The 25,916-nt window shown below is 38.0% G+C and overlaps 1 protein-coding gene across 3 annotated transcripts in view; it reads left to right on the forward strand.

Annotated features, from left to right (window-relative positions):
- LOC150041111 (uncharacterized) overlaps positions 1–21,908 on the forward strand; it is a 32,396-nt gene extending 10,488 nt beyond the window's left edge. The window contains exons 1-4 of one of the 3 annotated variants that reach the window (XR_016533815.1): positions 19,324–19,632; positions 19,943–20,028; positions 20,842–20,980; positions 21,711–21,908. Coding sequence is in view for 1 of the 3 variants with exons in the window: in XM_090326465.1 (XP_090182591.1) it covers positions 19,943–20,028; positions 20,842–20,980; positions 21,711–21,842 (357 nt within the window). In the remaining 2 variants the exon portion in view is untranslated. Of the gene's footprint in view, positions 1–19,323; positions 19,633–19,942; positions 20,029–20,841; positions 20,981–21,710 lie in introns of those variants that run through there. The other 2 variants (XR_016533814.1, XM_090326465.1) reach the window with 2 other exon arrangements.
- The last annotated feature ends 4,008 nt before the right edge of the window (positions 21,909–25,916 follow it).

Below are 25,916 nucleotides of genomic sequence, written 5' to 3' on the forward strand. Positions count from 1 at the left end.
TGTGAATTAATGCACCTTCTATCTGGCAAATATCATATAACCCTTTTATTAATTACAATTAAAAAAATAAAAAATAAGGTAGAAAGTTAAATTATTGTGAAAGATAAAAAAGTATTTGAGAAAATGTAACATCCATTCATGGAAAAAGACACTCAATGAAAATAGGAATGGAAAAATGTTTCCTTACAGTAAAATATATCTCTCCAAAGTGGGCACTGGTGGCTCATGCCTGTATTCCTAGCTTCTCAGGAAGCTGAGATCTGAGGATCACCGTTCAAGGCCAACCCCAGGCACAAAAAGTCCATGAGACTCTTATCTCCAATTAACCACCAGAAAACCGAGATCTGAGCCAGCTCAGGAAAGTAAATCTGTGATGTAGAGCTGTAATTTAAAAAAGTGGAAGTGGAGCTGAGCATAAAGTGGATTAATTGCTAGTCATGAGCAAAAGAGCTTGGGGACAGTGGTGCTCAGGCTCTGAGTTCAAGCCCGAGGATCAGTGGGCCTGCCCACATGAACACATGTTCATCTTCTCAAATGTAAAAGTATCTAAAGAAAAACACACCCACAAAGTCTTTGAAGTAAAGAGCAAGATAAGAATACCAACTTGTACCACTGTTTTTAATAGTATTTGAAGAGCTTACTAATACAAATAGTACGATGCAGAAATTAGAATTCAAATAGAATATTCTTTTGTTGTATATTTTAACATTCTCTATATGTTCTGCATATGAATTCTCTGTCAGATGAATATCTGCAAACACCCATCTCGTAAGCTTTCCATTTACTGTGTCAATTATTTCTTTTGCTCTGCAGATACTTTTTCATTTTATGTAATCACATTTGTCGGTTCTTGTTTTAATTTCCTGAGCTATTGGAGTCCTATTCAGAAAGTCATTACCTGTGCCTTGATTTGAAGTGTTTTTCCTATGTTTTCCTGTAGTTTCAAATTTTGCATCTTACATTAAAGTCTTTGATTCAATTTGAATTAATTATTTTCATACAAGGTGAGAGATAGGAATCAAGTTTCAGTCTTCTACTGGTAGATATCCAGTTTCCCCAGCACTAATTGGTAGAGACTGGCCTTTCTCCAACTTACGTGAATCAAAATAAGCTAGACTCAGAAAGTCAAGTATTGTATTGCATGTTTTTTTCCTCATATGTGTCACTTAGAAAATAAGGACTTGAAAGCAGAAAGAGGACTACTAGGAAATAGGAAAGGGAGCAGTGGAAAAATGTTGAAACCAGTGAACAACCAGAAAAACTAGAATAAACTGTGAGTAACATCTTCTATAACCCTGGAGTGGGAACTTTAAAATTCCATTGTGCAGACTATATAATCGGTCCAAACTGGCAAACAAAATATTTCTAAAGTATAAACCAAACAAAACATTTTTATATTATCAAATGATTTATAAGTCATGTGGCAATATGAGGAAAAACATGTGCCAAAAAAATGTGCTAATCCATCTTTTATTAACACATGAAATCAATTTCATTAGAGTAGTAATAGGACTTCAAGGGGAATGATCTATCCCAGAGCTAAGAATATGAGGACCTATACCATCGTTAGGCGTAGAAGAATGACGAGAGGGAACAGTGAGTAGAAACTGGGAGACAAGAATTCTGTGGAAAGCATTGTGCTTGGAGTGTACATTCAGCTAAAGGCAACCTTGTGAAGAAGAGGATAGAAGAACTAATACTTCATTATTACTCGTTCTTGCTTTTACCTCCTCATCAGGTTTGAGCAAAGCACTTGGAAGCCAGAGGCCAAAGAGTGTACTGGTAGGAGGTGAGTCAGTACTCATAGGAAAGAGAACAGAGAAGACTGAGTGGATGTAGAGGAGCAAAGAGAAGACATCCAGTAGAAGCTGGGCTCTTGTGGCTCACACCTGTAATCCTAGCTACTCAGGAGGCTGAGATCTGAGGATCAAGGTTCAAAGTCTGCTCAGGATCAAAAGGAACTGAGACTCTTATCTCCAATTAACGTCTAGAAAATGGGAAGTAAGGCTGTGGGCTCAAGGGTAGGGCAGTTCATTGAGATGAAGAGCTCAGGGACAGCGCCCAGGTTGAGTTCAAGCCACATGACCCACAAAAAAAAAAGTTCTGCTAAAGTTAGGTACCAGGGGTTCACACCTCTAATCCTAACTATTCAGGAGGCTATGATGTGAAAACTAAGGTTTGAATCCATCCCAGGTAGGAAAGTTCATGAGACTCTTATCACCAGTTAACCATTGAAAACTAAGAAGTGGATCTGTGGCTCAAGTGGTACAACTTTAGCCTTGAGCAAATAAAGCTCAGGGACAGTGTCCAGGCACCAAGTTCAAGCCCCCCAAGATTGGCACATACACACAAAGAAGTACAGCAGCCAACACCTAAAATACGGATATTACTAGTAAGAATAATCAGACCACGTGTGTGGATGCATCCTATAATCCCAGTGGTCAGGAGGCAAAGGTGGGATTATTACAAGGCCCAGGTCTCCCAAGGCTGCACAGCAAAATCTTATCTCAATAATGCAAGTCAACTCAGCCAAAAAAAATCAAACAACAAAAAAATAAACCAACCAATACACAACCCACCTGCCCTCAAAGATATTGACATTACATACCCCCAAAATAATTCACAAAATGCACATCATTCACACACACATACACACACACACACACACACACACACACACACACACACACCATGCTATAAAATAATGCTAGTATTCTTCAAAAGTATTGAGGTCATGAAAAATGAAAACCGTGTGTCTGTCAATAGATTAAAGAAAACTAAGATGCAATAATAAATTAATGCAACATTGGATTATAAACCAAAAAAAATGATGCTTGTGGGAAGATGACTGAGTGAAAGCTCCATATCATGAAAGGATATAGATGAGTGAATAACATTGCATTATTGCTAGTTTTTTCATTTGGATAATGCATAATGCCTTTTTTAATGTTAACACCAAAATAAAAGTTGGCTAAAGGCCAGGAGTGTTACCTAGTGGTAGAGTACTTCTCTAGTATGCATGAAGCCTGGGTATGATTCCTTGGTACCACATACATAGAAAAGGCTGGAAGTAGTGCTGTGGCTCAAGTGTTAGATTGCTATTCTTGAGAAAAAAATTAATTGGCTGAAATTTATATGAAAACCCTCAGGACGATTTTTTGTAATATTTCTGTAAGGCTCAAGTTATTTTATAATTAAAAAGATACTTTAAGATAAACATTTCTTGAAAAATTCTTTCAATTCCCAGTCCTTATATGACATATTGGAAAACAGATGAATTTCATTATCTCTGATATTCAGAGATGTGATTAAAATCCTTAAAATACTAGATAAGCCTACATCGATTTGCTTTTTTTCGTAGTATTAGGGTTTGAACTGAGGACTTTGGCCTTGCTAGGTAAGACAAAGTGGTTTACCACTTGAACCAAGTTCCCAGTCTTCCTCTTTTACACTCGTAGAGAAAGATGTTTCTCCTTTCATAACACAAGTCTTAGGACAACTACACACTTCTTTGGGTAATATTCTTTCAATTTGAAAGCAAATAACCAAATAATACATTTATGAGGTGCAATGTGTAGGTTTGGTGTGGTGTGTTTTTTTTTTTGTGAGTGTGTGTGTGTGTGTGTTTGTGTGTGTGACTATACTGGGCCTGAGCATTATCCCTTAGCTTTTATTCGGAAGTGTAGCACTTCATCATTTGAGTCACAACTCCACTTCTGGTTTTTTGGTGATCAATTGGAGATAAGGGTCCAGACTTTCCTGCCCATGCTGACTTTGAACCTCGACCCTCATGTCTCAGCCTCCTGAATAACTAAGATTACAAGTATGATCTTTCAGCACTTGGCACAAAGTGTAGTTTTGGTTTACATATTACAGAAAACTTCAAGAAAGCTAATTGAAATGTTTATAACCCCATCAATTTATTATTTTGTGGTAATGGTGTCAAAATATATTTTAGCAAGTTTGTAATATATAATATGATATTACTAACTCTGGTCACTGTGCAGTACAATAGATCACCATTTCTAGACTGCACGTGGGACCAAATGCTGCTGTTGGTCTTTTGTGCCTAGCTTAACTCATTTTAATATAATGTCCTCCAGTTCCATTCATGTTGTTATAACTGATATAGTTTCCTTATTTTTAAACATGCATAATATTGGCTCATACATGCATACAATATTTTCCTTATTTACCTGTGTGTTGCTGGATACTTTGTTGCTTCTATAATGAGTTATCTAGAATGGCTGTTGTCCAAAAATAAGAAGTGTTCACATGCATATGGAGGAAAGGGAATATTTTGCCTACCGTTAGGGAAAGATATAAATTAGTATAACCACTACAGAAAAGAGTGTAAAGAGTCTCAAAAATTAAAATTACTCTGTGATGTACCAATCCCATTTCTGGGTATATGTACAAAACATCAAAATGTCTACACTGAAGAAACATCTATACTGTCACATTTCAGCCTTATTCATGATATGACTGGCAATTTTTTGTATGTCAGTACTGGGGCTTGAATTCAGGTTCTGGGCACTGTCCCTGAGATATTTTGCTCAAGGCTAGCACACTACCACTTGAACAAAAGCTCTTCTTCCAGATTTTCGGTGTTTAATAGGGGATAAGGGTCTTACAGGCTTTCCTGCTAGGGCTGGCTTTGAGCCACAATCCTCAGATCTCAGTCTCCTGAGTAGCAAGGATTACAGGTGTGTGCCATTAACATCCATCTTAAGAGTGATCATTTTTAATGTCTTTATGCCACTAGATATTCAAAGTCTAAGAAGACCAGAGAAAATATTCAGTGCATGTTATGGTAGGCAATAATAGGTCATTTCAAGTATAGGAAAAGACATTAATTTGAAAGAGTTTATATTGATTTTGTGTTCCAAATGTTTGAACCAGAACATAGTGGGGATCCCAGAGAGGAAAAAAGACAACACCACACATCCTTGTAATTTATTTAGTTTCTATCTGGATAAATCGATAATCAAATAGGTATCCCAGTTAGGGGGTACTCATACCACTCAAAAATCTAAAATGAGACAGAGAGACATCATCAGATAAGAGGGCACACAACGCCCACTCAGAATTTATGCTAGTTCTAAGAATCTCTGTATTCTTTTTAGTGCATCTCACTTTATATTTGAAAAATCAAAGTGGCTCATGTGTCTGTTTCTTTTTAATCCTTTTATACTATGTTCTCAGTATGTGAAATGCCAAGGCCTCACTTTGAAGCCTATTTTCAAATAAATAACATTTAGTTTATTAAGGATTATCTGCTCAGCTCAACCTGCTCAACCAGCCTTGGCAGGTCTCTATGCAGATTATGCTTGTCAATTTGACATTTCATTACCTGGAAGACCTGCATCAAATGTTATCCTGGAAGAAATTTTAGAACCCATCTATTCAATGACAGATTCTGTAGCCCCATGCTGACCTAAACCTTTAAGGACTTTTGTTGCAGGAACGTGTCAATGTTCAGGGATTTCTTTTCTCCTTCATTTCTTTTCTGTTCTTGGTTTTCGTATGAGTTTCTGTAAGTAGCCTATCCTGGCTTTGAACTTGCACACTTCCATACTCTAACTCACAAATACTGGGCTTACAGGCATGCACCACTTTGCCTAGTTTGGCACATGTTTTCTGAAGAACTCAACAATGTTTAACCAATTCAACTCCCTCACTCATACTTCAGAAGCTCTAGTCAGTCGTTCTTTCATTTGCAGACATCATGATTGCTTTTACTTTGTAAGATATGAATTAGTAAACATTTGATTTTATTGGTTTATCTTTCTCCATATTCTGGTAATCATTATACTAGAATATAATACTTCTTCGTCATCTTTTCCACAATTCAACTTTGAGTTCGTTCAAGCTATTTGACAGTTTCTCTCAGACCTTATCATTTTGCTATAAATCTCGACAAGTAACTTCAACTAGAGTTTGGTGTGATAATGGAAATAGTGCACACACACACACACACACACACACACACACACATACACACACACATGCACCAAGGCTCAGTGCTTTCACTTGGCTTTTTCTGCTCAGGGCTGGTGCTTTATCACACGAGCCACCATCTCCACTTGCAGCTTTTTGGCTGGTTAAGTGGAAATAAAAGTCTTAAGAATTTTTCTGCCTGTGTGAATTCAAAGCCTAGTGTTCTTAACTTGGCTTTTAGAAAATGATTCTATGGCTTTGATCTTATCTTTTTACTTCCTGAATTTATTAGATCTGAATTTGGTGAATCATAGTCATTGAGTAGCTCCAATGCTTCTGTGTGTGTGTGTGTGTGTGTGTGTGTGTGTGTGAGAGAGAGAGAGAGAGAGAGAGAGAGAGAGAGACAGAGACAGAGACAGAGACAGAGACAGAGACAGAGACAGAGAGACAGAGAGACAGAGACAGAGAGAGACAGACACAGACACAGATACACAGAGAGAGATAGAGAGAGCCATCCCCGAGCTTTTACACAAGGCTACCCCTTGAGCAGAGCTCCATTTTTAGCTTTTTGCTGGTTAGTTGGAGCTAAGTCTCTCTCCCACACTTTCCTACTCAGAGTTGGTTTCGAACCCTGATCCTCAGATCTCAGCCTCCTGAGGAGCTAGGATTACAGGTGTGAGCCACTGACAGTAGGCTGCTGCTCCAATTGTTTGTCAACTCAATTAGACATCATTTGCTTTTACTCTATTCATTGGCCCTTATGGTGAGCTAGATGCTCACTGATATGGCCAACATAAGAGAGGGAAAAATAGCAATTTATTGAGTATCTATAATATACCAGGAGTTTTTCCTAGAAGTATCTACTGTCACACCTACTCTACCCTTGATAAGAAAGAGTATCTAGAGCCTAGCTTTTAATGGATTGTTTTTTGTCTTGCTCTACATTTTCTTCAAAGTCATTTAAAATTAAGAAAGATAATTCCCTTCTCACCATATATTAGCCTACTTTGTTTCATACACTTTAATGTTCCCCTTCCAAATTTTTATTTTTTTAATGGGATTATAGACATGAGCCACCAGCACTTGGTTAATTTTGAAGGAAATAAATTTTGCCCTTGGATTTTCTCAAGGCTAGATCCCTATGACCTGAGCCTCAGCACCACTTCCGGATTTTTCTATGTATGTGGTACCGAGGAATCAAACCCAGGTCTTTGTGCATGCTAGGCAAGCACTCTACCACTAGGCCAAACTCCTGGCCCCAAATTTTGAACTTTTATACTAACATTCTGAACCACAATATAGATAGTTTGGAGAAATTTAGGGTATATTTCTCTATTCTCTTTAATTTTTCATCTTTGCTCTAGAAGAAATAATACTGCAAGTGGAAATATTAGAATTAGTACTAGTCAAGATCATAAATCCTGTTTTAGTAAAAGAAAATTTTGTCATTAAAATCTACTTGAAAAAATATTGACAAATTTTAAAAATTCAACTTGAATGTGTGTGTGCACGCGCACGTGCGTGCCATATTTATTCTTCTTTAAGATTCAAATCCTAAGAAAAATTTACCTGAGTGAAGCTTTCAGGAAATACTGATTTCTTTCTTATGTAATCCATTACTAGTTCAGTTTAATTTAGCCATGAATAGAATGATTTTTTTCTTTGCCAAGACTAGGACTTGAACTCAGGGCCCTGGCACTGTCCCTAAGCTTTTTCATTAAGAGCTATACCTCTATTACTTGAGCCAAAGCTATATTTCTGCTTTTGGGGTGGTGAATTGGACATAATAGTCTCACAGACTTTCCTGCCCGGTGTGGCTTCAAACTGCCATCCTTCGATCTTGTCCTACTGAGTAGCTCAAATTACAAATGTGAGCCACTGGCACCTACCTTAGAACATATTTTTGGTCATACAGTTCATGCATTCATGCAACAATTCAGCCTTAAAGTTGATCAAGGTATAGTTCTTCTGTTACCCATTCTTTTGTTCATTTATGCTAAACAGGGAAACTGTGAAGTTTTGTTAGTTTTATTGAAATGGTCTAGCTTTGAAACATTTGATTCCTGGTTCTATGACCTTGACATTCCAGAATACTTGTTGCAAAGTAAGTCCTTTTTGAACAAACACAAGATTTTGATGTTGTTTGGTCACTGCAATATTGTGAATTCTGAATATATTGGAAACAGTGTCATTTTTTAAAAATAGTTCAAGTCTTAAATATAATGACACGAGATTCCATGACCATTACATACAACCACCAAACCAAGGACACTTTGTGAATGCCTTGCTTCAAAACCTCTCCTATTAATTGAAAATTCTCTCTGAAACTGATGTTAATATCCACTGGAATCATATATGTATTCTTCAGAATCAGTCACAGCAAGACATCTATAACACAAGACTGTGAATTCTACTTGGCAAGATTTTATATTCAATTTGTGTGTATCACTCTAATATGGATATTGCACAGTTGGAGCCAGAAAACTGGTAGTTATACAGCAGAATCAGAACAGCTAATGGCATCATTTGATAAGCAAATACACAAAGAACCCTCTTGCCTCTTCTTTGATCATTTGCTTGTTGATGAGTCCTAATTTATTCCCATACTGATCTATTACCAAATTGAAATATATGATTGCTAAGCTCCTTGATAGAAATGAAAAGCTTAAAAATAAGCATCCATCATACTCACACATATTCTTTTATAAAATTAAAAAGAAAATGAATGTTCACTTGCAGTCTTCATAGTTACTGCAGTTTGGTAGTTAATGAAATTATGTTAAAATGTGTTTGTTCTGCAGCCTTGGCTGCACCATAATTACATTTGACCACGGTGTCTATGTTTGTTATAATAAGCTAGGGAAGTAATAATTCAGTTGTAAGACACATAAAATAAGAAAGGAAAATTTGTATCACAGAAAAGTCTTGGTTCACCTAAAATTTTCAGTTTTAATATGCAGTGCACTATCCAAGATGATGTGTCCTGTTAAACTATTAAAGTCACCCATCCAATATTAAAATTAAAAGGCAATAATAATGATACTAAATACTCATGATTACAGATGGTTAATCGATGTACTTTGGCATCTAATTTTGCTGGATAAAGGTTATGATCTATTTTTTCAAGAAATTCAATCCAACTTTCATTATTCCACTAATAGGCACAATAATTAAGATCAGTCACTAACTAGCAAATGTGCTGTAAAATAACTATCAACATGAATAGTTAATACCCACTCAAAATACTGCTAGATGTTAGAATGACTGTTCTTCCTTTCAACAGCACTAGTAAAGAAATAACATATTCAGTTAGCAATTTTACTGTTTTTACCAGATCCTATAATTCATTTAAACATGATAAGGCCCACACCATTTGACAGTGGCTCGTGCCTGTATTCCTACTAGGAGGCTGAGATCTGAAGATCACAGTTTGAAGCCAGCCTGGGCAGGGAAGTGCGCCAAAAAGCTGAAAATGAAGTTGTGGCTCAAAAGCTAAGAGATAATGCTCACACCTTCAGTTTAAATCCCAGTACTAGCACAAAATAATAACAACAATAATAATGAGACCAATTTTCATTGGCTCTTTTATATTATTATTTTCCTGTCTTGGCTAGGATAAAGAATGGTACAAATCATGTTAGAACATCAGTGACTTCATGTAAGCTAGATCATATTTTTTCTATCTGTATTATATTTCAATAATCAATCCAATATTTTTGTGCTTAAGTTGTATGAAATAAATAAGAAATATATGAATTTCCTCACCTCTGTGAGATTACAGTAAAATTGAAAGATCAAAATAGCATGCACATTTAAGTACAGATGACAGCTCACCTTAAAATAACAGCAAGAGAAGTTCCAAGAAAAACAAGCGTGATAAGGAAGAGCAGTTAGCTTAATCTTGACGAGGTGAAAGCTTTGCTTGATTCTCAAAGGATCACACTACAACAGATGTACCTATAATCTATCTATTGTAGTTTAATTGGTAAATTGTTGAGATCAATTGATTAAAATTAAAAGGTCAATGAATCTATGCAGTGCTTTGGCTTTTCCTAAGATTAGATTTTTAGCCTCAATAAAGTGCCACACTTCAGCTGTTTCTGTTCTCATCTTGCAGACTTCAATATAATAGATTAAAACTAAAGTCACTCCCAACTGAACAAGATAAAACCTGAATTTATATGCATTTAACTCTAAAAGAAAACTCATGTACTAACTCACAGAAGGCATGTACTACCATGTAAAAAAAATAAAACCAAATGTACATTATGTGACATGTTGACAGCTGAGTATAAGAGAGTTGCTGAAGTGTTTAACTGAATAGGGATCAAAGTCCACATGAAAAGCATAGCTGGGTGATGTTATCATTGCTTACTTTGCAATCATGTTTTTTTTTCCCCAGGCTCAATTGAAGCATGTTGTTTGTTTTTTATATAAAATATGTCTGTAATACTTCAGGTTCAAATAATAGTAACACAAGGTTCTCCAACATTGAAACTGATGACATTTGTACAAGCCTTCACTTATGGTTATGGCTGAAGGTTATGCCAACCTCACAGAATATAATCGTATCGAATACACAGCCTTGTTTCTGAGGCAGAGCTTCAACCAATTTTTTTAGGAGCACAGTATATCAAGTCTCTAACTTTCTTTGCTAAATTGAATTGGAGTTTGGTGATGTAGGGACTTGCTATTATGTTTTCCAAGTTTGGTCAAACAATCTGATGATTCTATAACCATTTAAATCTCCCTGTGCAGAGAACTTTCAACATATGATGGGTACTATAAACAGCAGTGCAATTCATTGACAATTTACTCAGTAAAAATAATTACTGGGCCAGGAGTTTGGCCTAATGGTAGAGTGCTTGCCCAGCATGCATGAAGACCTGGGTTCGATTCCTTGGTACCATATACATAGAAAAGCTGGAAGTGTTGCTGTAGCTCAAGTGGTAGAGTACTAGCATTGAGGAAAAAGCCCAAGGAGTACGCTCAATGCCTGAGTTCAAGACCCAGGACTGGCAAAAAAAAATACATTACCTACCCACAAACATGGATGCAATTCTTGACCATTCCTTACATATTTGCTATAGAAAATATCACATCTCATCTATTAGCTCTTTTTTTTTCTTTTTCCAGTACTGGGCTCGAACTCAGGACCTGGATGCTGTCTCTTTTCTTTTGGCTCAAGGTTGTCACTCTACCATTCAAACCACATCTCCACTTCTGTTTTTTGTTTTTTTGTTTGTTTTTTGCTGGTAAATTAGAGATAAGAGTCTCACAGACATTCCTTCAAAGACTGCTTTTGTAACTTGATCCTCAGAACTCAGTCTCCTAATTAACTTATAGGTGTGAACTACCAACATCTTACTTTCCTTGTACTTCTTGAATTTATGAATTAGCTTCATTTTTATTTATTAAATCTTTCCATCATTATTGCACTGTCTTAGTTCAAGTAGTCATTCACTTCTACATGGCCCATGCGCACAAACTCCTTAGTGATGTCCTGCTCCTGTCCTATGACTTCTCTATAGCAAATCTCACACAATCTTTCCAAAACATACATCAACTATTGTTAGTTCCTGAGCTAAAATCCTTCTATTAATAGTATCTAGTTGTTTGCGTATAAAAAGTGTGTTTTTGGTATATCTCATTAAGTCTTTCCTGGTTAGCTTCCTATCTTTTTGCCAACTTTGCTTTCCATTCCTGTTTGTCCATTTATCTTCTGTTTCAAGGTACTTAGAGTTTCATAAATCTGTCATCAATGTTCCCACTTTCCCCACTTTTTGCCTACATTCTAACCTGTGTCTCTAATGCTCTCCTTTTTCTCTGAGCCCTCTGCTTACCGACCTGAGACACTCACCCTCAGCCTTTAAATCTTAGATTAGGAAACATTCTTCATAGAAGCAATTCACTAATCAAGTCCATGTACATTATAGTTGTCCGCAGCCTCCTACAACATCTCATACACATTGTCCCTACAACATTCATTTCAGGGAATTTTAAGCATTTATGCCTTTGTTTCCCATTAATCTTTTTAGCTAGTTGAGGTCAGAATTGTGTTGGATTATTTTATTGTTGATGTTTAGCACAGTGTCTAGGTAACACTCAAGAATTATATTATATGACGTGTTTGACATTGTATAGATCATTTGTAAATGAGTTATAGATAGCATGCCACAAATAACAATTGAGTATACTCTTAAATGACAGAAAGAGGTTTTAATCTTAAGTTTGTGACTCCATTCTAAACATTTTTGTTCACTATAAAAGTGGAAGAATCAATGTTAAGAGAAATAAAGTAATAAACCGTATGTGATGCTGTGGCTCAAAGTGGTAGAGCATTAACCTAGAGCAAAAAAGCTCAGGGGCAATGTCCAGGCCCCGAATTCAAGCCCTATGACAGACAAAAAAATGAAGTTGTAGTTCAAGGCAAACCATAGTTGTTTCTTTAGTGAGAGATCACTACTTTTAGAAAATATGAAAGTCTCAGAGAGTAATGGTCTCTGTATTCATATTATCATTCATTCAACAGTATTTATTAAGTACAAAATTGACTCCAGACACTGTAGAAGTGCTGAAGATAAATATATGATTATAACAGACTACTCAAACCCACGAAGAAAAAGAAACATTAGAACAATGTGGTCAACTCTGTAGTAGGGAAATATTGACAGGATGCTATGTGAACTCATATACTGTAACCTACAGAATGGTAAGAAATACTTCTCAGGGATGTATAGGAGTTAGCCTGAAGAAAAGCAATAGATAACCCAATTCCCTTTGTGGCTAAGAATAAAAGATGCATTCAATAATGTTCACTGTGCATTGATTCATTCAACAAAACTTATTGAATGTCTATTTATATGCCTAGAAATGTTCTATGCATGTGGGGTACTATTGCTGGTAGGTGGTTGCAGAGGAAATTGTAGGGCTTGAACTCAGGACCTGGTGCATTGTCCCTTAGTTTTTACTGCTTAAGGCTGATGATCTACCATACCTCCACTTTCCTGCCTGGGCTGGCTTTGAATCACCATTGTCAGATTCCTTGCGTTGCTAAGATTACATATGTAAACAGTAAAGATCCCAGATTCCTGAATTTTTTAAGAATGACTTGAGTGAACACACACACACACACACACACACACACACACACAAATATAAAGTGGTAAAGTAAGCTGTTAGAAAAACTACAAAATAGAACTAAGGCTAAAGCTAGAAGGTTCAAAAGCCTTCTAGGATTTGGAAAGTGTGGGAAGAATGTATTTTGGTATAAGAAGATCAAAGTAGAGTTAAAGATAGACTAATATTTCCTGTTCCTCATACATGAAATGGCAGTCTCAAAATGATGCCAGGTATCACTGGCTCCTGTCTGTGATCTTAGCTACTATGGAGACTTGAGGATCCTGATTCAAATGCAACCCAAGCAGGGAGGTCTGTGAGACTCTTATCCTATCAAAATAAATTTTTTATAGCTGGAAGTGGAGCTATGGATCAAGTGGTAGAGTGCTATCTTTAAGGGGAAAAAAAGCTCAGGACAATGCCCAGGCCCTGAGTTCAAGCCCCAGGACTGGCACATGTACAAAAAGAAGACTTGTAATGTTACCTACTTCACACTACTTGCTGCCTATGTTTCTTCTGAGCTGGAGGAATATATGTTATCAGGTCATCTAGAAACTCTCAACCCTTAGTCAATGGTTCTGGTTTAACAAGATGTGTGTTGTGATGTCTTTGAGCCTACCCAAATCATAGGTACAAAAAGCCTTCTCCTTCTCTTCTCCTTCTCCTTCTCCTTCTCCCTCTCCCTCTTCCTCTTCTCCCTCCTCCTCCTCCCTCCTCCTCCTCCCTCATCCTCCTCCTCCCTCGTCTTCCTCCTCTTCCTCCTACTCCTTCTCCTCCTCCTCCTCCTCCTTCTCCTCCTCCTCCTCCTCCTCCTTCTTCTTCTTCTTCCTCCTCCTCCTCCTCCCTCCTCCCTCCTTCTCCCTCCTCCTCCTCCTCTTTCTTCCTCTTCTTCTTCCTCTTCTCCTTCTCCTTCTCCTTCTCCTTCTCCTTCTCCTTCTCCTCCTCCTCCTCCTCCTCCTCCTCCTCCTTCTTCTCCTTCTCCTTCTCCTTCTTCTTCTCCTTCTCCTTCTCCTTCTCCTCTCCTCCTCCTCCTCCTCCTCCTCCTCCTCCTCCTCCTCCTCCTCCTCCTCCTCCTCCTCCTCCTTCTTTTTCTTCCTGTATTCATTTTTCTCAAAGAAGCTTCTCTTGCATGGGAAAAACTAGATTTAGGTAGCTAACCACAGATAGGTCTTCCTGACCTTACACCTTAGCTTTTAAATGAAGGGAAGCTAACTGTTTTGTTTGTTGCCTCCTGGTTCCAGTTTCTGAGTCTGGCACATTTATTTATTAATTATTGGTTGTGTGGGTGTTATCCATGAGCTGTTTACCTCTTCACTAATGCTCTACCACTTGAGCCACAGCACCACTTCCAGTTTTCTGGTGGTTAATTGGAGATAAAAGTCTCATGGACTTCAGAGCTTGGGCTGGCTTTGAACTTTGATCCTCAGATCTCAGTCACCTGAGTAGCTAGGATTACAGGTATGAGCCACTGGTACCAGGCGTGGCACTTTTTATTAAAAATAATACTATTTCTGTCTCCTCACCTATCTTCCATACTCTATCCAAGATTAAATTATCCCTATAGAGTTTACAGTCTCAAAGGGAGATGAATCAGGCAAGAAACAAATAAACAAGACCATTTAGAATGTGATAAAATTTATAAATAAAATGGTGATATAATGAAGAGTTAGAGGTGAACAATAATATGTGGGAAAGTGAATGAAAACTCATTGAAGACTGATAGAGATAGAAGGCTGAAAACACTCATACATGGAAAAGACCAGAGAAAGAACTTTCTGAACAGACAGAAGTCCTATGTACAAACATCTAAGAGAAAAAAACAGGTTTTCTATGTTCAAAAAAAATAAAGAAAAGAAAATCAATGTGGATCAAACATCAATGAAGTAGCCAGGCACAGTGGCTCACGCCTGTAATCCTAGGTACTCAGGAGGCTGAGATCTGAGCATCAAGGTTCAAAGACAGCCTGGACACTAAAGAACATGAGACTCTTATCTCCAATTAATCACTAGAAAATGGGATGCAGTGCTGTGGCTCAAGGAGTAGGGTGGTAGTCTTGAGCTGAAAAGCTCAGGGACAGTGCCCAGGCCCACAGCCCACAGTTCAAGTCCCATGATCCAACCCAAAAAAAGGAGGGGCTGTGTCCAAGTGTTTGATGTAGTGATAGAGTGCTTGCCAGCATGCACAAAGACTGGGTTCGATTCCTCGGTACCACATATATAGAAAAAAAAGGCCAGAACTGACGCTGTGGCTCACATGGTAGAGCGTCTAACCTTAAAAACCCAAGGCCCTTCGCTAAAGCCCAGGACTGGCAAAAAAAATGTATTGAAGAAAATGGTAAGATACTAGTTTCTTTGTCAGTCCAGCTATAAAATTACTAGAGACTTGATGCATGGTAGTGACTTAGAATAATATCTAGATTGGTTTACACATATTGGAAGCATAGGAGAGTGTGGAATTTAACAGAAGTCAGAAAATAATGTTGACTTGAATTACCTTGGCATTAATGGCGATAGAAGCAGGTACCCATTACCTTACAAATGTAACTGTAACCCCTCTACATATCACTATGATAATCAAAAATAAAAAGAAAGAGAAGGGGCTTACACTATTTGATATGAAGGCTTACGTATAACCTACTTGTTTTAAGAACTATGTTTTATATTGACTTCCGCTATCCATGTGTCCTTAGACCCTTTCTCAGGAAAGAAGAGATAATAATATAGTTGTAAGAATTAAATGACATAATGCATTAAAATATTCAGTACATAGTGCATGCTATTGAAGGTGTACTTAGCAATGTGCGTGATCCAGGGGAGCTATTGTAATATAGATGGAATATTATTCATCAAGCTTTGGGGTGCAAATAATGATACACATGAGTATTTAAAAAGAAAGAAGGGCCAGGAGATTATCCCAGTGGTAGAGTGCTTGCCTAGCATGCACGAAGACCCGGGTTACATTCCTCAATACCACATACATAGAAAAAAGCTGGAAGTGATGCTGTGGCTCAAGTGGTAGAGCTCTAGCCTTGAGAAAACCCAAGAACAGTGCTCAGGCCCTGAGCTCAAGCCCAGGACTGAAAAAAAATTTTTTAAAGAAAGAAGCAGGTGGTCTTGAAACTCTGTACTAGAAATAGGACAGACAAAATTTTCTCACATATTGAAAATGGAGCTTGAATGAAACAGGCATAAAAGATGAGCAACTGGACTGGGTAGTGGAGGAACCCTGGAGGAGGAGCAAGTCTGGGAGTAGTCTTGAGGAGATCCAAAGTTTTTGCTTTGACGTATTTAATTAGCGATGCCTTTCACACAGTGAAGGAGTTGAGTAAGGAGTTGGATATGTGAATTTAGATCTCAGGAGACAGATATTTAACTGAAATAATTAATATGCTAATTATTGTGCCTGGACTTAGAGCTAGATCATAAAGAAAAAAGAGAAGTTAGTAAAAAAAAAAATCTTCAGTTATAGGCCAGGCATTTGGCCTAGTGGTAGAGTGTTTGCCTAGCATGTGCAAAGACCCAGATTCAATTCCTCAATACCACATACACAGAAAAAGCCAGAAATGGTGCTGTGGCTTAAGTGGTAGAGTTCTAGTCTTGAGAAAACCCAAGGACAGTGCTCAAATCCTGAATTGAAGACTAAGGCTGGCAATAAAACCCCAAAACTTTAGTTGATCTATGTATTTAAAGATCAGTTTACTAAGACACAACAGACATAGCAATTAGAGAAAAACCCCATATGGTGTCATGAATACGTAGTTGAAAGAAATTGTTTCAAGAATGATGATAGAGAAATTACCTATGAATTGGCTATTTGGAAGTGGTAGATAAACATTTACAAGAAAATTGACATATCTTAAAAAGTGAAAATATGGAAATCAGAATAATATAGAGGAGCTGGGAAAATATGGTGTTAGGAGAGCTTTGTGTAATATACACCTGTACATTGGCAGTATGAATGAGTGGAGAAGAGAAATGGGACTAACTACATGGGTAAAGACTTTTGGGAGGCAAGAACAGGATTCCTGCAATGATGAAAGAAAATATTTCAAGAAATGGGGGAAAATGTACTGTACTAATAGATATTGGGAGATCAAATCAGATGATAGGGAATAGGTCTTTGGGACCAGCAGGAATGTTTAATCCATAGCAGAGTGTTATAAGCACTGGTGCAAGTAGGTAGGCAGAATTAGTGATAACACAATGAGATGGTTCTCTTCTGATTGTTTCTTTTTCTCAGTGAAATAAGAAGGGAGATTATCAACTTAAAACAAAAAGTGCAAAGGGTCAAAGTTGAATATTTTGAGGGTAAATAGTAATTTGAGACCTCTGGGGGAAAAATGTATGCAGGGGATAGGGCTACAAGGAATTGTAGCTCGGGGTGAGGATGAGAGTCAGATGAGGGCCAAGGCAAGAGTGAGGATCAAGGTCAGGGCAAGGGTTAGGGAGAGAGCTAGGCCTGTGGTAGGAACAGGCCCAAGCTGGGGTCAGGGTCAGAGGAAAGGGCAGGGCCAGGCAGAGATAGGGACATTCTGTGTGACCGTCAGGGTAGGGGCAGAGTGAGAGCCAGGAAGAGGATAAAGGCCAGGGCAAGGCCAAGGTCCAGGGCCAAGGTTAAGGCCAAGGGCAGGATCAGGGCAAGGGCAATGGCAAGAGCAAGGACCAAGTAGGGTGTGTAGAGAGGGCCAGGGTTAGAGCAGGGGCAAGGCCAAGAAGAGTGTTAGGGCCAAGGGTCAGGGAGAAGGCTGGGGCCGGGGTGAAGGTCAGGGTCAGGGTCAGGGTCATGCCAAATGTGAGCATATGGAGACAAAGAGGGAGAGAGAGAGAGAGAGAGAGAGAGAGAGAGAGAGAGAGAGAGAGAGAGAGAGAGAGAGAGAGAGAGAGAGAGAGAGAGAGAGAGTGCGATGGAGAGAAAGAGAGCGATGGAGAGAAAGAGGGAGACCGAGCTCAGGACCTCAGGCTGGGGCCATGAGTAGTGACTGGATTTAGGGCTGAGGCCAAGGCTGGGGCTTGCTGATAAAGACCAAGAAGAGGATCAGGATCAGGATGCAGGAAGAAGCCAGGGCCAGGACCAGGGTAAGGCCTGGATGAGAACAAGAACCCAGGCCAGAGACTGGGTCTGGCAGTGGGGAGGAGGAGGTTTCAAGAGCAGGTCAGCATGGGGCAAAGGCGAGTGGAAGGCAAGGATGAGGACCAGAGCTAGAGCAAGAGGCAGAGCCAAGTTGAGGACCATGGCAAGGGCAGAGTCCGAGGAGAGAGCCATGGTCAAGGTAAGAGGGATAGGGAGAGCCTTGGCCAGGGCCAGGACAAGGGCCAGGGTAAAAACTAGGGCATGGGGCCATGGCCACAGAGAGGGGCCTGGGAAAGTGCCAGGTGAGGGTGAGGGCCAATACTTGGACTGAGGAACAAGTGGATTGAGGGCTGGAGCTAGGGCTGAAGCAAGGGGTGAGTGGAAAGGGACAGAGAGAGAAAGATGTATAGGAGAAAGCAAGAGAGATTGAGTTTTGTTCAGGCTTTATGGTTTTTCTGTTTTGTTTTGTTTGTTAGTTGTGGGGCTTGAACTTAGGATATGGAGCTTTTTTGTTCAAGGCTAGTTCTCTACCATTTTGAATTAAAGCAGACTTTCTGGCCATGTTTGAGTGGGTAATTGGAGATAAGAATCTTAAGGGAAGGGAGGCCAGGAGTTTGGCCTAGTGGTAGAGTGCTTGCCTAGCATGCATGAAGACCTGGGTTCGATTCCTCAGTACCACATACATAGAAAAAAGTCGGAAGTGGTGCTGAGGCTCAAGTGGTAGAGTGCTAGCCTTGAGAAAGTCCTAGGACAGTTCTCAGGCCCTGAGCCCAAGCCTAGGACTGGCAAAAAATAAAAGAATCTTAAGGGGACTGCTGCCCTCGCTGACTCTGAACCATGATCTTCATATCTCAGTCTCCTGAGTAGCTAGGATTACAGCCATGAACCACCAGCACCCAGCCTGGGCCTCAAGATTTTAAGAGAGTGAACACAGTCTGTTAGTGAAAGGTGGAGCTGTGGCTGATTGGTATCTGATATCTGGGAGTTAGAGTCTAAAACTGAAGTTCCACAGTGCCTGAGGCAGTTACAAGGCTGTTTCCTTGTTCCCTTTGTAGACTACTTTCCCTTGCCTAGCAGAGAAACAGATAAAGAGAGGTGCCCCCTTTAAGACCTGAGGCAGAAGGTGTTCAGTCATCCTTATATCAGCCCACTGTTACTTCAGCCCACTATGACATCAGAGAGCAAAGCCCCCAAAGACAGCAACAAGCTTAGGCACCAATCAGTTAGGCTTATTTGGCTAAGCTGCACAGAGGGGACTTGTTTATTGGTAGACATGGTCTTTTTTCTCTGTGTATTTGTGGCATTTTACTTTATCCTAAAGAAAATTGCTAAGAGAAAGCAGAAACGAAGAGCCGAACAACTGAAAAAGAAAAATCTCTAAACCTGGAGGAAAAATATATGGTTTGCTTGATTCTTTTATATTTGTAGGACTTTTCAGATGAAATTGAACCTATTTTCTTCCCTGATATAATTGCTACTTCTAGATTCTCTACCTCTTCAAAGGTGATTGTTGAAGATGTTTGTTGTTGTCATTGTTGGATTACTTAATATATCTCCCACTACTAGTGCCCTGTCAGAAGGCGTTTCTTTAGAGATAAATAGGATATGCATAGCTAGATACAGATACATTTGTAGTTATTGATATAATTAACAATTAACCTGTCATTGTTTGCCATTTTCTAGGAGCAGGCCTTAGAACTTTCTTGATCCAACTAATATATTAGCATGTAGAGGCAATGTAAGCTAGTATTACATGTAAAATTTCCTTAAAATTGTGATGAAGCTTTGTATTTCTCTCTTAATCTATGTGCAGAGCCACCTCCAGAATTCATCAACACCAGTGGCCACTCCGCTAAATGATCCATCTCCTCCCATTCGTTTGTTTGGGAAAAATTACAGGTAAGCTGTTGGTCTCTTAAGATGGAAGTTAAAGCATGTAAAAACTGAAAATAGACCATTATAGTTTCAAAATAATTTGATTGGACACTTTTAACTCATGCATTTAATTTGGTAACATAAAATTACAGAAAAGGGCATAGTAAGAAATAATGCTTTAACTTGTGAATATATATATATATAATTGTGCTTCTTCTAGAATAAAAAATAGCTCTTTAGCACTTTAGCTCTTTTCCTGGGAAGAAAAATTTCATTTGAGGAAAATTAACTTGTAAGGTTTTATCTGTGTATCATAATTCTCAGATATTCTAAGAAATATGTCGAACATTCTCTAATAAAATTTTAGTTGTAATAAATAGAATAAAATAGTGATAAATATAAACGAATAATGATTTAATTCTTTATTAGAATGCCATTATTTATGTATAACATCAGTCTAATGTAAGTGTGAAGGATAACCATATTCTTGGTACAAAAAAATCATCACAGAAATCTATTTCCTCATAATGCTTAACTGTTAGTTTAAGCCTAACAGTCTAAAGCCTAACTGAGGGCCGGACACTATCTTCTAGCTTTTGTGTTCAAGGTTAGGGCTCTACTACTTGAGCCACTGCCCCACTTCAGGTTTTTGGTGGTTAATTTAGAAGTAAGAATCTTTCAGACTTTCCATCCGAGGCTGGCTTTGAACTGCAATTCTCAGATCTTAGCCTCCTGAGTAATTATGATTACAGGTGCAATCCACCAGTGCTCAGCTTGAATGAGTGCCGATTGTCAAATATTCTAAAATATTTATTGTTTATTCTTTATTTAAAATAGCATTATGTCTCCTGATCACAAAGACACGAATATTTTCAGCACCTTGTCTAATAATTGGGATGGCTCTCCAAGAACAACTAAGGCTGAAGGAAATTATGGAGCTAAGTATTCTATAGCCGTAGACAACACTCCCCCCTTTGTATGTATTATGAATTTCAACATCTATGTATAGATATCCTCAATATAACCCCAATATAGGCAGCACAGTCAATAATATTAAGTAGTATATGATATTGTACATAGTACATAGAGTATGTTATATTTACTAAACAGACTATAATATATAGATTACTACTTAGTTAAGATCTAAGTAATATAGCTGTGGACAACAATCCTCTCTTTGTACATATTATGAATTTCAATATCTATGTATAGTTATCCTCAATGTAACTCCAGTACAGAAAGCACAGTCAATACTAAGACTACGTAGTATACTATATAGTACATAGAGTATTTTATATTTCCTACAAGACTATAATATGTAGATTACTACTTAGTTAACATCTATAAATATTAATATAAACTTTGGTACTAAATGATCAAAAATAGGACTACTTGGTCTTTTACATGGATTTCTACATGTTTGTTTCTTACTTTAATAGAGACAATATATTGTATTATATTTAAGTGAGTTTGGAAAAACTGTACTACACACCTAGTAGTTAACATATACTTAAAACTGGTCAAGTATCCATTTACTAAAATATTTTCATATGGTATTTTAAATCATTACAAACTTCTAATATTGGCTGAACATTTAGAAAATAACTCATAACATGTCTAGTTTTCCAGAATGTAATTATATTTTACAAAAATATGTTCTATCAAAAATAATTTAATCATATTTGCTATTTTTAATTTTCTTGCAGAATGGTCCTGTAACAGGAGTATCAAAATCAACTGGACTTCAGAGAGAGAGAGAATACTTTGGTTATCCAGGTTTGGGGGTACTAGAAGTCCCTTATCGAATGAGCCACACACAGATGAATCACAACTATTAAGTTCTGTGTAGAAAAAAAAAAGAAATGTATATTTCCTTTAAGTGATCTCGTGATCATTTACAAACATCCTAGAAATAAAAGGAGAATATAAGTATGTCTAAAATTTAATCTTTATTCTAAATATTTTCTCTATGTTGTAATTATTTTCCTTGTTATATGAAAATTCAACGGTGAGGAGTTGAATCAGGAGTCTTTATTAGAAAGCTGGTGACTGCAAGCAGAGTCATGTCCCCCCCCAAAAAAAAACCTTGCAACGCTTTAATAATTCTGGTAGGAAACTGAGTCGTAAGAATAGTAAAGACAGAGTAGAAGACAATCAACAAGACCAGATCAACTCTAATGGAGATTTGAAAAGGGACATCATGGTGACCTGAGGCGATCTGAGGCATGGCTAAGTCAGAAGAGGTCAAGAGGCCTAAACAGGGTCATGACTAGGGGGCAGAGTTACAGGGAGCTCAAGAGTTCAAAGTCTCACAAGTTCATTGTCCAGGTCTGGCAGGTCTAGGAACCTATTGTCCACTGCTTCTAGGAATTCAGGCTTCTAGCACCTGAGATGTGGGTGGGAGTGGGGAAGTAGAACTTCTCTTCTAGAGTTTTTGGAAAGTCCCCATCATCCATCAAGATGTTAAGGTGGTGCAGTTTAGACCCAGGATCCCTATTTCATTTACACCTTAAAATTTTTCGATTCCCCAAGAGAAAAAGCTTCCATTTGCAAACTCTAGCTTCAGTAATTCAGTAAGGGGGTCAGATATCTCCAAAAGTCAGCAGAATACTTGTTTATTAATATGTGTACGTTTATAAAGCACTTGGTAAAATTCATCAATGATTACTTGCAAAGTTCTTGTAAAGGATAAGTACTTTATAGTTACAAGCTAAGTCTAAAGAATTGCACCAAAAGAATTTAGTTAATTGTACTAAAGAATTGCACCAAAAGAATTTAGTTAATTGTACTTGATAAGTGCCATTTAATTATAAATTAGTCCATGAAAATAGATTTTTCTAAGCTGATTTCTTTAAAGTAGGCAGTAAAATGGAATGATCTCAAGATATGGATAATTTCCTCATATCTTTCCTGTCTTCCTTGTATTCTTTACCTTCTTTCTTTAAAAGGCATTTAATGACTATGTGCCAAATAGTTTCCAAGGCACAGAAATAAATCTGAAGCTGGGCATGTTGGTTCATGCCTGTAATCCTAGCTACTCAGGAGGCTGAGAACTGAGGATTTTGGTTCAAAGCCAGCCCGAGCACTAAAGACTGAGAGACTCGTATCTCCAATTAACCACTAGAAAACTGGAAGTGATGCTGATGCTCAAGGGATAGGGCTGTAGCCTTGAGCTCAGGAACAACACCCAGGCCCTGAGGTAGGTTGGTAGCCTTGAGTTGAAAAACTCAGGGACAGAACCCAGGCCCAGAGTCCAAGCCTCAAAACTGACAAAAAAAGGAAAGAAATCTGAGATAGTCCATGGAGGTTAGGCTGATGGAAGAAACAGATATATTTCAATTATTATTAATGTATATTTTCATCAATATAATAACAAAAATTTATACAAAAAAGATTTGATTCCTCAGTACCACATACATAGAAAAATCCAGAAGTGGTGCTGTGACTCAAGTGGTAGAGCTCTATCCTTGAAAAAACCCAAGGACAGTGCTCAGGCCTGAGTTCAAGCCTCAAGACTGGCAAAAAACTATGGAATATGAAAGAACTGTAATACTGCTTGAGCACAGCAGTAAAAAGAATTAGACTGAACCAAATTCAAAACCATGAAGAGTCTTACATGCCATGTTACGAAATTAAGACTACACCTCATTTGTGATGGGTCTCTGTAATAGTCTGTTTTGTGTTGCTTATGAAAAAATACTTGATGATAGGCACTTTATAAAGAAAAAAGTTTTATTAATATCATAGTTCTAAATGCTCTAGCACATCGTAACCTCTTCTGGGATCTTATGTACTTCAAACATATACAACGAGAGATCACAAGGTGATACATGTATCAAGAGACCTGAGAAAAGCTTTGCTTAATTTTGTTTTCTATAACATTTCATTCTTGCAAAACTAATCCAATCTATGAGACCACCATTGATCTTTTCTAAGGATGATCCCCACTGACTAACTTCCAGCAGACCTTGGCTCGTAGAGGTACTACCACCACAGTACAATCATATCGGGGTCCAACCACATTGCCCTTCTGGAACATATTTAGACAATTTCAAAATTGTAGCAGGCTCTGTTTTAAAATTTTCCATATTCATAAACAGAATTTATATTTTAGCCTATCCAATCTAATTGTGTTGTGCTAGACTGATTTAAAGGGGACAATACGAGCAGCAGGGCACTCAGAAGGTAGACATGATAAGTGTCATAACTGAAGCAGTAAAGAGAAGACCTGAGAGTCAAAACAGATTGAAGTAATTTCTGGAAAGTAACCTGGTGGGACAGAGAGGCTTTAAGGTGGCACAGATTGAGAAAGAAGCTATAGTTGGAAAGAATATTGGCCATATTTATAAGTGTTGATTTCTGACAGATTAACCAGTCACCAAGAAACTGGTGCACTACTAAAAGAATAAAGATCTGGGGGCCTGGAGTTTGGCCTAGTGGTAGAATGCTTGCCTACCATGCACAAAAAACCTGGGTTCGATTTCTTGGTACCACATACATAGGAAAAAGCTGGAAGTGGTGCTGAGGCTCAAGTGGTAGAGCTCTAGCCTTGACACAGTCCAAAGACAGTGCTCAGGCCTTGAGAAAGAAAAAAAGAAGAATAAAGATGTGGAAGGATATAAGCAGATTAATGTCAATGTGCGTCCACTGGGCCACTACCATTGCCCAGAAATCTATCCATGAATTAGGTCATTCTTCCATTCTCCACAGTGAATATTTTACACTCTTCATAAAGCTTTGACCTATTCCTATTTACTCCCATTCTCAGTGGACAATGTAACTGAAAGTCTCAAGAGTATCATCTTTCTACTTCATGCTGAGTGGGGGAAAACTACCCTAAGCTAGGTGGTTACTCATATCGTACAACCTCACATCCATGTTCGAGAGTAAGGGGAATGGAGATAGCATAAAGAGGTGAGAGACATACACCTGTCAGCTAAAGGCTGTCTCTTCTAGAAAGCTTTTCTGGATGTGCCCCTCATGACTTCTCAAATCTAACAGGATATTATCAAACATATAGCCAATCTTTATTGTCAAGATATTCCAATGTGAATGAGGTTATTTAAAATCATAATCATAAGAAGAAATGAGAGAATGAATGCTGAAAAGGCATCCGGATGTACCTGTCATATGCCTCTGATAAAGCTCTGATGAGTAGTTGTGTATGTTTTTTTCTCTGTCTTCCATAAAGGCAAGAAGAGATGGGTGGATTGGGATTGACATAACAGTTTCTCCAGCAGGGGTGTTGTCTGCCAGAAAATACCCACTACCATTTAGTACTCCAGTGTCCCTCTGGCTGTATACTGGTCATATTGGACTTTGTACTTTTTCTTCTAGGTCCTTTATGTACTAGTTCCCTCTACCTACTAATTTTACCAGAAATAAGTTTCCTCTACCTACTAATATTATCAGAAGTATGTCCCTGACATTTGTATTCTCTTTCTGTGGAGGATGCGGTCATCCTAGAACAGAAACAAGCTCCAAAGTAGGCTAGCTCTGAAAGAGCACCTCAGTGACTACATGTTTTATTTTTATTTTTTCTTTTCCTTTTTAATATTTTTATTGGAGTATATTAATTGTACAAATTAGGCTTTATTATCATGTTTTTATATCTATATATACATGTTTTATTTTTTAATGACAGCTTCAGTTCAGAATAGGAACAGATTTTAGCTTGTTGGATCATACTAAATTTCCTTCGGGCCAGGCCTTCATAGGTTAGAAGGGTTTGTAGGTATTTAATACGACACAAGAACAGTCTTTAGTTGTCCACTATAGGTGTTATCAATTAAGTACATTGGTATTTTGAAGCTGAGTCTGGTTTAAGAACAGAGTCTGGGTGGTTAGGGATGTCTCTATGTAGTGAAGTTGTCATAGGTTTCTATTCTAAGTGCTGACACCAGGATAGAAAA

The sequence above is a fragment of the Megascapheus bottae genome, chromosome X (assembly GCF_031878675.1).
Source record: "Megascapheus bottae isolate mThoBot1 chromosome X, mThoBot2.hap1, whole genome shotgun sequence".
In the NCBI taxonomy this organism is placed as follows: Eukaryota; Metazoa; Chordata; class Mammalia; order Rodentia; family Geomyidae; genus Megascapheus; species Megascapheus bottae.